The 13,364-nt window shown below is 41.0% G+C and overlaps 1 protein-coding gene across 3 annotated transcripts in view; it reads right to left on the reverse strand.

Moving 5' to 3' along the window:
* Nucleotides 1-12,959, reverse strand: part of LOC149162866 (putative cinnamyl alcohol dehydrogenase 1) — a 410,094-nt gene extending 397,135 nt beyond the window's left edge. Inside the window, exon 1 of one of the 3 annotated variants that reach the window (XM_089437422.1) lies at nucleotides 12,805-12,959. Coding sequence is in view for 1 of the 3 variants with exons in the window: in XM_089437420.1 (XP_089293546.1) it covers nucleotides 12,289-12,296 (8 nt within the window). In the remaining 2 variants the exon portion in view is untranslated. Of the gene's footprint in view, nucleotides 1-12,288; nucleotides 12,310-12,800 lie in introns of those variants that run through there. The other 2 variants (XM_089437421.1, XM_089437420.1) reach the window with 2 other exon arrangements.
* Between the last annotated feature and the right edge of the window lie 405 nt (nucleotides 12,960-13,364).

Raw genomic sequence — 13,364 nt, forward strand, 5'->3', positions numbered from 1 at the left:
TTCCTGAACTATCATTGCCCCTCAGCTACAAGATCTCCCCAATTGATTTCCTTCCTGAGAACTTCTCACCTCAGAAAATCGATTTCCTCAATCTCTCTGTGTGTCTTCTCCAACTGACCCCAAGCCTCCATTTATACTTTTCCTGTTGAGAAATCAACGGTCGAGATTAAGTCTCTAATCAATGGCTAAGATTAAATTAGACTTGATCCTCGTCTCTTAGAAGCTTCTCACCCATATTTTCATTAATACCCATTAATATTTTAATTTTCCTAAGTTTAGACTTAGGAACGACATTAAAAATATTAATTATTTTAATAATATACAATCCTGGTGGAATTTCACCAAACGATTTCTGGGTCTTGGAGATCTCATGTGTTCTAGCCCTCCACAAAATTTTGAAGCTAAAGCACATCCGATGCTACCCAAAAAATCAACACTCCCTCTTACCGAGGAATGTGCTCTAGCAATATTTCCTAGCAAAAGTATCACACTGATCCACGGCATCGGTCCTCTGCGATGTTGATGCTCGACCTGCTGCCCTTCATCCACTGCATTGCTGCAACTTGTACTGTGGCCCATGACACTGCCACTGTCACTACTACATCTGTATTGCAGCTCCCTCTCAATATGTTGCATCATGCTGCCCATAGCACTGCCACTACTCACTGTTGCACTGCAACTCAGTTGCTGATAAGTAAGTAGCTGAAAAAGTCACCGAAAAGCTGACATGCTGGTCAGTTTGGATACCCCATGATGCTGAAGCTACCTCTGCCGCTAATATGTGCTGACCCTCTGATGCTACTGCGTTGTTGTTGTATCTGCTTTGTGCCTCCCGCACTGCTCAACACTCTATTGCGCTGCTTCAGACTTTGGCACTCTAGCTCTGCTGCTATTGCTCCATCATCTCCCGCACCAACTGACTCCCGTCATTCTACTACTGTCATTAAGGGCTCCCGTAGCCGTATGTGATCCAAGATTTTGGGCACCTCAAGGATCCTGCCCCTCTCATGTAGTCCTCCAGACTACAGCTCAATATCACCCCACCTCTTCTCTAGAGGTGCATGAGCAACTCATGGTGCAATCCTCATCATCGTCCTCTTTGACAACTTTCGCTAGAGCAACCTTTGAGTCAGACTTCTCTTCTTTGCCCTTCTTTCGAGGGCACTACGTGGCGAAATGACCCATTTCTCCATATCTGAAGCATCTGACTTGGATATGACTTTCTTTTTCCTCTTCTGATGCCCTTACTGTCCAGCTAATGCGAGCGTTGCATCCTCCTCTTCCTCCTTCTTAGCTCTGATCCCTTTGTTTCTGCTTCTCGCCTTGGTCAACTGTCTGATCTCTTCCTGTCGAAGAGCTGCCCACATCTCCTCCCAACTAGGGAGAGAAGCCCTGCCCAAGGTGCTCTAGACAAAGGTTTCTCAGTCTTCAGTGATTGCATTTAAGGCAGTCCTAACCATGAATTCAAGATCTGGTGTAGACCCTACGGAAGTTAGCTAGTCTCGAATCCCTTGTAACCTAAGAAGGAAGGGATTGATTTCTTCTCCCTTCTGCATCTGAAACTGTCTTAGCTGACTCTCAAGCAACATCTTCCACTAAACGGAAGTTCCCTCATACAAAGTGGTCAAGGTCTCCCACATTTCCCTTATTGTGTCCTTCTCAGCAATATGTGGGATCACATGATCCTTGACCCCCTCTAAGATCATGCACTTCACTTTGGCCTGAGCCTCCTCGTACTTCTTGAGAGGATCAACATCAACTAGAACAACAACCGTCTTCAAAGCATAATCCTTGATGCAATTTTTGTCCAAAATTGTCAGGATCCTGGCCTTCCAGATGACAAAGTTGGATGCTCCATCCAACTTGTCCTGATCCCTCAGTCCGTTAACTGCCATCTCTGCTCAAATGAGTGTCGAACTGGTTCTTCTTCTCCCTCTTTCCTTGCTTCCCAGCAAAACTCGAATCTGGATTTCTTTGGTGCTAGAAATTCGATTTCCTTCACGGAAATCCTTCTGCCAACAATTGTTGAACCACCCCTCTCTGACCTCTCTTTGCTGCTGCACAGCACTGGATTTAGATTTCTTGGCAAGAAATCTTCTGAGGAACTGATTCCCTCTCCTTTGTTTCTGCCCCACTAGGTATTGTTCTGCACCAACAAAATCAGCACCCCACCAGCAACTCTAGATGAAATTTGCGTTGCACATCTAGCCCCAGCAACTGGAAAACCGAGACTCAACAATCTTTGCGTCGGCCTAGCAATCACTGCGCTGCCCTCTGGAGCAACAACATTACACAAACAGGTTGATGCGGGTTCTGCGTGAACCTCCCTTGGTGACTGCGTCACCCCTCCTCTGTTGTCTCGGCCAGAAACTGCGCTGTCACTCAACACCACTGCCTTCGCACACAGATTTTCTTTTGTTCTTTCGTTGATGGCTTCAGTCCTCCTTGATCTGCAATCGCTCTGATACCATGTGAAAATTTCTGAATCTAACAAACCAGAAATCCTACTTTAGAAAATTGAATTCTTTATTTAACAAGTTATTTTCAAAAATGCTCAAAAAATATTAATGTAAATACATTGCAGCCTACACCACTATACAAATCAAGAACTAAAAAACAAATGAGACAATCATGCAAAGCAGACACTTATTTTTGGACTAAACGTCCTCGGAAAAACCCAATGCGGGAAAATCGGTGCAGCAGCACTGAGGGTTTTCTATTATTAGGCAGATGTTCTGCATACAAATGTTGGTTGCCCTCTCGGCAAACCAATGACAGAAAAATACAATGGCGAAGAACCTGAGTGAGTTTTACCTCATTTCACCCAAGAGAATCTGGCTTATTCGACAGCAAAACTGGCGGGCCCTGGCTACAAATGCGCTGCCCCTTCGCAGTAACTGCGTGGAGCTCTCTAAGGCTCTACGTCAACACTTCTTCCCACTGCGTTAGCTTTCTCGGTTGTTCGGCAGCTCCCTAGTTTTCTGCGTGGAAGGCAACTCTTCCTCTACGCTGGCCCTCCTGGCTCTGCGTCAAGGCTGCATGGGCCCAGACTGGCCCAGCGTCAACTCTCCCGGCTACTGAGCTGCCTCCACAAACTTCTCTCCACCTCTCTATCTATATTCCCAAACTATCATTGCCCCTCAGCTGCAAGATCTCCCCAATCGATTTTCTTCCTGAGAACTTCTCACCTCAGAAAATCGATTTCTTCAATCTCTCTGTGTGTCTTCTCCAACTGACCCCAAGCCTCCATTTATACTTTTCTTGTTGAGAAATCAACGGCCGAGATTAAGTCTCTAATCAACGGCTAAGATAAAGTTAGACTTGATCCTCGTCTCTTAGAAGCTTCTCACCCATATTTTCATTAATACCCATTAATATTTTAATTTTCCTAAGTTTAGACTTAGGAACCCCATTAAAAATATTAATTATTTTAATAAAATAAAATCCGAGTGGAATTTCACCAAACGATTTCTGGGTCTTGGAGATTTCATGTGTTCTAGCCCCTCCACAAAATTTCGAAGCTAGAGCACATCCGATGAGACCCAAAAAAACAACACTTTCTTCTTAGTAAAGTGTTGTACATTGTTTTCCAACGACTCATTGTCCTTCTTAAGCTTCTTAACTTGCATTAGTAATTTTTCACTATGGTCTTTAAGCCGAGAGACTTCTTCATTCTTGTCAGAGGTAATTTTGTCCACTTCCCTTTGCATGTTTTGTATTGTTCATTTACTTTCTTGAAAAAATAATTTTGAGATATCTTGTATGTCTTCTAGTGTGACTGAATTTATATTCAATAGAATGTCTTGCAGTGTTATTTTTTTCTCCCTGTAGGAAAATGTCAAAATCTTATTTTTCGTATTTAATATAAAAGACCCTCGTGATTCCATCTAGGGTGAACCTTGAATAATGTCACCTTGATGGCTCCACAGGGATCGAACTAAGTATTGTGATATAAAAGTATATTCCCCAATGTTTAGTTGTAAATCGGTTATGGCATATTATCTTTTATTCCAGCAGTCTAATTTTTCGATAACATTTCACTCGAGAATCACCAATTGGTTAGCAAGGTTAGGGTTTACAAAATTTTCTTCTTCGGTGGGAGAGATAGAAATAGTAATATATTTTCCTGCAAAAGTCCCCTTAATTCTAAGTAGCACGGGAACATAAGTTAATGAGGTTTCTGGAAATCTTCCTTCCTTTATTTCCTGAATCGAATATAATTGAAACGAATTTTGTTGAAACAAGAGGATACGCCTTGTCAGCAATAAGCTTTGAGGACAAAGCTTTTTGAAGAGTAAGACAATATTATAAATAATATATATATATATAATACAAATGATATAAATAATAATAATAATGATTAATGATTAATTAACTAGTAATTAATAGTGAAGAGGCATGTCTCTAAGGACATGACCGTTTGTGAAAGGGTACCTGCCTAGGTATATAAGCAGGCCCTCACCCTCATTTGTAAACATCTCATATATTTTATACATCTCTTACATAAATATATTATTGTCCTATTATGGATATTTACATATACCAAATCTTCTAATTATTCTGCTGTGTATACGAACTTTGTTCATTACATTAACATAATCTTAGCTCCTTCACCCTTACAAAATGGCTAGGCTTAAGTTGACATAAGGATTCCCCTCAAGCTACGGTAGCTTACATTTTCATTGGTCTGAAGCTATGTCACAGTGTTTGTCAAACTTGAACCTTGAGGTCAAAAGTCGATGAACCTCAAAAAGAATTTAAAATTCATTCAAGTTTGTGAATGCCAAAGCCAAGCCTCAAGACTGAACTTGAATGAATTTGAATATATTCAAATTCAAACCTCAGAATGAATTTTAAAGCAAATTTAAAACATTTTTTAAAGGTTCGATGTAAATATTTAAGGTTTAATTATTTTGAGGTAAAAATCAGGCTGCGATATTCCCACCGCACCACACACAGTCTTAGATTCTTACCGTGCTACACCTCAAACCCAACTCTACTGGTTTTCAACTTTTCACATTACATGCACTCAAACCCTCTTGATTATTTCTTACCATCAGTAATCACCAAGCCGCATCCCCTCTCCAACTTGAAACCTCGAAGCCTCGTATCACTCTGTGGTTGTGCCATCTTTAGCTTGAGCTTGGAACTTTGCTCGTGTTACTCCTCACAAGTCAACTAATTTCTTATTATTCCACACTTTTTTTCCCCTAAAAAATTTCATACTTCCTAAATTGAAAGTGCATATCAAAGGCAGATTGACCACATCATATTTTTAAAAGGAGGACATGGGGTGGGCTTTGATCCACTTATCTATGCCCCAGTAACAAGAACATTTTTAGTAAAGTCTCTTTGGGTGCAACCATTATATATATATATATATATAAAGTGAGAGAGAGAGCACGTGCGCCAAACCTAATGGCACACTGTTAAAATTGGCAACTAGGGCCAAATTCCACTTTGGGCAGCTCCTTTTAAGATGATAATTATGGCATTAGATTCCTCTCTTTGAGAGGACCAAAATCGATCTAAAGATCATTAAATTTAGATAAGTAGAAGTGGGTTTTTGAATTTATTCGCTAACATGAAAATTACCAAGGTCGACCTTATCTCTATGTCGGCTCAACATGTCCAATAGACGCGTCTCTTGACCCCTACCGAATTGTATAAATAAGGGTGCCTCCACCCTCAATTTAGCACATCCATTCTCTCTCTATTTTCTCTAAATTGGTCGCAGCAGAGGAAGTTCTCTAGCATGGATATCAAGGGCAAATCTAGGGTTGTTTGGGTTAGTTTGAAGACTGCTCAGCTACAAAAGGACAACCCAATTTATATAGTCTGAGGCTATTTTTGGGCAGATTAGTATGGGTTTAGTATCTCTTTAAGGTCCTGAAGGGCAGCAAAAGGAAGCCGCTTTCTCTGAGTAGACTTGGGCACGTTTTCAGCTTGGTTTGAAGTAGTTCAGCCCTGTTTCATGAAGCCGCAACCTAGAAGAAACTACAAGTAAGTTGCAGACCTTATTTGGCACAGATTAGGGTGTCGTGAGGTGATTTCGGGGCTCGAAATTAGCCCTACAAAACAGCGAGTTGGCTCTGAGGCAGAGGAAGCCAAACCTCTGTTGTTAGAAGACCGTTTGGAGAATATTAAGCAAGATAATGTGGAATACTAGCAACCCTAATCAAATCATACTTCTACAACAGTTTAATACCTGGGAAAAATTGTCTCCTTCAGGACTACATTTTGGGCTATCTATTTATCTGCTATTTGGCAAGTCTACTTTGACTTATTGTACTCTCTCTCTACTGAGCACTTGATATTTATAATAAGAAGATTGATCAAGGGTTTCCCCATATTAGGGTTTTTCCCTGGATTGAGCCAATTTTGTGTTCTCTTGTCTTGGCTTGCTCTCTGCATTTGTAGTTTACGTTCTTTCTTCAGTTAGTATGATGATCTATGTGATTGCAAAAGAAAGAATTATAAATATAAATTGGGCTATCATGGTAACTGATCTAAGCAGAGAACATGTTATCTCAAAATTAACACAAACATTATAGAAACTCAAATTGAACCTAATTGTTATTGAACCTGAACTCAAACCCAAACCATCTGACATAGGTCTGAAGTGTGTGGCAAGGCTACTAAGGTGACAATCGGTAACTGCATGTTGTTCCTCTAGGCTCTACTATAGAGGTTGGTACCTTTCCTCATAGGGTAAAGGTAGCTTGCGTGTTTGTGATGTTCCTTTTTCTGGTGTTCCTTATGGCATGGTTAGGATGGACTTTCAGAGTTGGGTGCAGACAGGTCACAGGTGCAGGAATCCAACTTGTAACTAGCCAATTTTGTGACTGCTAATGAAGGGATTGAAGTTGGTCTTCAGGTGACTAGCCAATTTTGTGACTGCTAATGAAGGGATTGAAGTTGACCCATATTAATTGCTTGATTATATGTTGCCTAGTCACCTGAAGAACAAATTCTTTGTTGAATAGAGGGCGAACTGATCACTTGCAGGAGGTCCAGGTTCATGATATGTTGCTTGTACTTTCTCTGAAATTATTTTTGTTGTTTGTTAATCTACTCTCAAGGTGTTCAATGAGTTATTTGCTTACTTAGACATTAGTGAATGAGTGTATTAGGGGTGTTTCTTAGGGTTGTCATTGCATTTAGGAGTCTTGTTGTTGTTAACATGTTAAGATTTGTATGCTAAGCCAGGGAATGAGTTGTTGGTAGCTAAGGGTTTATTTTGCTTAGACCATATCTTGTTGACATATTGGACTAAGTTATTTTGATAATCATGTTGTTGATGAACAATTACTATTTGTATGGTTGTATGCCCTTGAGGTAATGTTGCTATGTGTTGTTGATATATTGCGTTGAGGTATATGTGAGAGGTCTGGTCATTATTTCTATTGTCAAGTCTTGTCAGCTTGATGTACTTGACTTCATTGGACTAAACCATGGATGAAATCTTCAAAAAAGCCCTTAATAAGATAGTAGCAACAATCAACAGATCCCTTTCCAAGGGGATACTTTCTATTCTACAACAAAAGCAACCACAAGAAGAACATGAATTAGGACCCAGAAATTATGCACTTGGAACAGATTTGAGATGCATGGGGGTTACAACAAAAGCCCTTCTCAAACTAGAAGAACTTGCTTGACTCCTCTCCAAGGTGCATCAGTCAAATGGGAAGAGCTTGATTTGGGCTCTAAAACCAGCTATGCTTGCTCTCATACAACACAAATTTTTGGAGCATCCTTGTGTAGGGGTCAAACTTCCAGTTGTCTCTTGTCTTAGTAGTATCATGATGCTGACCACACCCATACCTCCTTACAGTGATGAAATTATGAGCAGAATCTTCAAACTGATAGTGGAGACATTTCAGGATCTACATAACAGTGAGGGTCCTACCTTTGGATATAGGTTGGAGATTCTAGAAGTCATGGCCTTGGTTAGATCTTATGACCTCATGTTTGAGCTGGAGTGTGATGATTTGATCTTGCAGATGTTCCAATGCTTTTTCAGCGTTAGGAAACATCATCCTGATACAGTCATATCACACATGCAGTCCATTTTGTCCTCATGTATGGGAGTCCAGGATGCCATTTGCAGGAAGTTGTAGTCTAAGTTGTTGGCCATTTGGAGGGAGGAACAGTTGGTTTCACCTGTTGCCTATGAACTAGCCGAAAGGGTAGTTGAGCAGAACATTGGATTGTTCAAGAGATGGTTGACCCAGGAGGAGTTGCAGTGGATTTATGGTGACCAACCATGTAGTAGGAATGAGTTGAGGAAGAGTCTTTGCATCATCTACAAGGAACCTTGGGGACCTGACCACTCATGCTTGAGTGATGCGGAGGAGATGACAGGGGTAGATCAGGAGGAGATTTCTTCTGACCTTTAAGATGAGGATTCTTCTATGGTTGAGTCCACGGGTTCTTATGAGGGTACCTCTGAGGAGCATGAGCAGTCATGGGAAGTTGATGATAGCAGCCCGGATATGCATCCATGTGTGATGGAGGAGTATGATGAGCACCAGATTGTCCTAAGGACAAATTTTCCAGATGAGGGACTGACCACTCAACATGGAGAGCACATAGAGGAGCATGGGTCAGTTGAGGAGGTTGATGTGCACAGTGTCCATGATGAGCCGTTTGCAGAGAGCCAGTTGGGCGTTCATGTTGAGCCCTTGATGGAGGAGGATGAGCAACCAATCATTGATGAGGAGCGGACGAATGTACAAACAGCGAGTAGGGTGGCAGTCTTTACGGACACTTGTCATCAGGAGGTGCTGGAACTTGACAGGATAGATTTGCAGGAGGTTTGTAGACTGGAGGAGCATGGAGTTTCCAGTCAGATGAGGGAGAATCCTTTTGAGATGATGGTGCATTCATTTTTGGGCCTACCCACTGATGAGATGCAGGTAGATGCACTGGCAAATGGCCGAGTTGTAGTACTTTCAGGGAACACCCCTCTCCAGGAGTACATAGACAAGGCTTGCAGCATAACTTGCCCACTTTTGCCCATCATAGAGAGAGGGGCAGGATTTCTTGGACAGATTTTGTTTGGTCGAGCAGAGCATCAAGAGTTTGTTGATTTCTGGTAGCATCGGATGTGTTCTAAGTCTCAAATTTTGCAGAGAGACTTAGGCACATGTTTTCCAAAGAACCCAGAAACAGTTGCATTAAAATAATTAATTATTTTTAAAGGGACCCTAAGTCTAAACTTAGGAAAATAAAATAATTAAAGGGTATTAATATAAACTGTGGGTGTAACTTTTAGAAGAAGACGAGGATCAAGCATAAATGATCTTAGCCATTGATTTGCTTCTAATCTGGGTCGTTGAATGTCAACGAGGATATTATTGAAGGAGTCTTGAGGGTCACTTGGAAAGACACACAAAGTTCAAAAGTTCGATTTTTGAAGCAGAGCAGAGGAGCTGCCGGAAGAATTTCGATAGTGAGTTGTTGCAATGAGGGGCAGGGATAGTTGGTTTGGAGTATCTTCTCCAAAGCCCAAGATACGCGGCAGAGAGGCAAAGAGACACCAAGAGGAGGCAGCGCAGACCCGGGAGGGGTTGACGCTGGGCCAGAAGGGCCCACATAGAGCTTGACGTTGAGCCAGGAGGGCTCACGCAGAATTTGTGCAGTCTTCAGCGCAGAAGTCCAAGTTTGCTGGGGGAGCTGACATTTCTGAGCCGAGAGGGCTGGAAACTGCTTTTGAGGCTGACGCAGGGCCATCGCAGAGATAGTCAGGGACGGTTGGTTCAGTTGCTAGAACAACTGGAAAATTTCGAGTAGAGTGAGGTAATCTCACTAAATTTTTTCTGCTAGTTTATTTCTCTGTAACTGGATTAGTAGAAGGGCATCCAGAGTTGTATTCAGAAACTACTGCATAATAATATAAAACCCTCAGAGCTGTTGCACCGGTTTTCCCACATTGGGTTTTTCCAAGGACATTTGTCCAAAAATATTGTGTCACTTGTGCGGATTTTTCTCTATTGTTTTGTTTTTGTTTTGGGCAAATTAATTAATTAAGTGAACGCTGCACTTGTATTAGCTTCGATATTTGTTGTAGGAAGCAGTGAATAATTTGTTTCAGTAATTAACAAATAGGGGAAGTTTAATCAGTTGTTGCAATAGTAGATTCGAGTGGGATTCTCGAATTTTCACAGAGTTGAGCAAGGAGCAGTGTCAGCCTAGTAGACTTATTCCTTGCACAAGTGTCCATACATTAGATTGGCGAAAGATCATGAGTTGGTATCCTTTTGATGGAGTATCATCCTTAGTCTGGGGCATAGTACAGCAAGAGCCCTTAGATGAGAGGGTTACTACAATGTTTCAGTGGGCAGTGGGATGTGGACTGACAGCTCATCAGCATTTCAGTAGCACTAGCCCAGCATCAACAAAGAGGGGTTGACCTCGGCCTATGCCAGAGGTTGGATTGGAGAGAGGTGACGAGTTGGTATTCAGTTGAGGGAGCAACAGCCATAGCTGGAGACAGAGCACAACTAGAGCCATGGGATACGGGTGTTGATGAGTGGCCATGGTGGCACTAGGATCCGGGAGAATCTGTTGATGGCAAGTCGAGTCAGAGTTTAGTTTGGGATCCAGGCATTGAGGGATCTATTCTTGGTTGGGTGGCACGGAGGTATGGTATCACCCAGTGGTTTGTATGGGATCCAGGTATTGATTCTCAACTACACGAGACTGCCAGATTTGTCGACAGATATGGATTGCTTGAGGGAAAGCAATCTTGGGGCGAAGGATTTGTGATGTTCCTTTTTCCAGTGTTCCTTATGGCATGGTTAGGATGGACTTTCAGAGTTGGGGGCAAACAAGTCACAGGTGCAGGTTGGCGTCATTGGTGGGCCCAAGGGCTTTTGGAGGGATCTTGAGGAGTTTTTTTGAGGTCTGATGGCGTTCGCTTGGTATATTTCATCATCTGCACAGTTTGCCTTTTGTTCCGTTGCATTCTGACAACTTTCAAAAAAAAAATTATTAATGGGGATGACTCAATTAATTACACTTAAGGTGGCATTTTGGGAGGAAGACTTGGTAGAACACCTTAGTGTAATGAGGAGATCTATAGGATGGGATAATTAGAAGTGATTTTCAACAACCTGAGAAAACATGGTGGCCAATTTACCATTTTCCCACATTAAAAAGAATATTTTAATTAAGGGAAATGTGCTCAATGATTAAAATAATAATAAAATAGGAGCTTCTAGAGGGGTCCATCAGATCTATAAAAAAAGGAGGAGGCCATTAGAAAATATCTTAGATTTGATATTTCTTCTTGTATGAGAGGTTGGGAACTCGGTTCTCTACTTCCTTGGTAGCCTCAGGACGGAAACCCTCAGGTGATTTAGTGAGATTGGGCAAGCACCCATCTCCCCTTGGTGAATTCATCCAAAATTCACAAGAGAGCTTAGCAATGGCAGTTCAGTTCAGTTTTGGAGGTCGATGCAGTGCAGCAGATTATCTTCGAGGCTAGCATTTATCTCATCTATTTTGATTGTATATGCATGTAACCCCAGTTTATCCATTATAATAAAAGTTGAGAATTTTCCTATTCATTGCGTCATTGGATTGCATTGGATTGCAGTACTTTGTTTGTTTTATTTTAAATGGCAATCTTTTGTTAAATGAATGATAATTTAATGATAAAATTTATGTTGAGTTCGATTTCTGCAAATTTAGCAAAATATCCCGTTTGGGACATTACAATGTTGTTCCTCTAGGCTCTACTATAGAGGTTGGTACTTTTCCTACTAGGATAAAGTTTGAGCGATAAGAGAGCCTACAATAAAACTAGATAATGAATATCCAAACATTTAATTGACTCTTCTTGTCCTCAGACTTGGACGAAACCGAACGCATTATATCTTTCTCATTTTGGCATTCAAAGGTTCCTTCACTTTTCAACTCGATTAAATTCTATGAACAATATAAATTATTTAATGCAAGAGCATCCCTGCCGAGTTTGAGCTAGAGAACCTCAAAGCTCACAATGTAAATCCATGCTTATTTGGCAACCATAGTTGCATCATAGCTTGGGAAATCCACGCTACTTTCTTGAGAATTTTCTATCATCACAGTGCGTCCGCTTACAAATTCACTCATAATCACGGCTAAACTTGTTTTAATAATACAATGAAAGAAAAAACATCAAACAAGGATTCCGGACATGGGTTAGGCAACGGTTTATGCATTATTGGCCCTGTTCCCATTCTGCTCCACACATTCCCAACAATGTATAAATGCAGGGGTATCAAGATGTCTTATACTGACCTTATCATTATGTCTTTGTACTGGCATAAACAGAATACAGAATATGTCATAACAGCTTGTAATCTCAGTAAGACGCCCTAAACTGATCAAAAACCTTACATCTTTGACCGTTTGACCGTAGCTTGTAGACAACATCAAAACCTCATAATAAAACACTTGATGCTGAAATTGCAAGTTGCCACTGCAACTTCCAATATATCTGAAAGTAATCCTCGAATAACATAACATAACAAAACAAAACAAAACAAAATATTTCATTCACTGTTTTTTAATTTATGGTATATATTTCACAAAGCCTGAGATGCGGTCTGTTCTAACTCATACAACAGCCAGAAAACCATGTTCACTTTTCAAATATTAAAGCATCCTGGCATGCGTGTTATCATTATTTCTTCCTTAACTGATACTTCACTACAACGCCTAAATGCAGGTCACAAGGCATATGTGCAATATATGCGTGAGCGAAAATGTCGTCTGTACGGGGTGGAATGGCAGGTGCCAGGAAGGCTCACCTACTCTCGTAGTTTGCAGATCCTGTTTGGACTATCCGAAAAGCTCCTCTCAGCTCGATGTTTGCAGTTCTGACAGGGTCGATCCAATACCCTGTTAAAGTTATAAATGAAATGACACCAAATTAAATATTAACGTCCACCAGACTTGGGCGGGACAGATGTTTTACTTGGTTTTCCTGTAGGTTTATTTTAATTTATATTGAAAGAGTGAACGGGACGGATGTTTTACTTGGTTTTCCTGTAGGTTTTTTTTAATTTATATTGAAAGAGTGAAGTCATTGGAAACGATTTTTGTTTCATAGGATGAAGTCATCGCTGACGGTTTTAACGTCCACCAGACTTGGACGGGACGGATGTTTTACTTGGTTTTCCTTTAGGTTTTTTTTAATTTATATTGAAAGAGTGAAGTCATTGGAAACGATTTTCGTTTCATAGGACGAAGTCATCGCTGACGGTTTCATAGGACGAAGTCATCGCTGAAGGTTTGATGGCGATGAGTTTATATCCTTTTAAGGAAGGGTAGGAATTATTTGGATCGTCAAAAATAATTGGAATTTAGGCAAA

This window comes from Pinus tabuliformis, chromosome 5_2 (assembly GCF_031772625.1).
Source record: "Pinus tabuliformis cultivar Carrire ecotype Pingquan chromosome 5_2, CPIR1, whole genome shotgun sequence".
In the NCBI taxonomy this organism is placed as follows: domain Eukaryota; kingdom Viridiplantae; phylum Streptophyta; class Pinopsida; order Pinales; family Pinaceae; genus Pinus; species Pinus tabuliformis.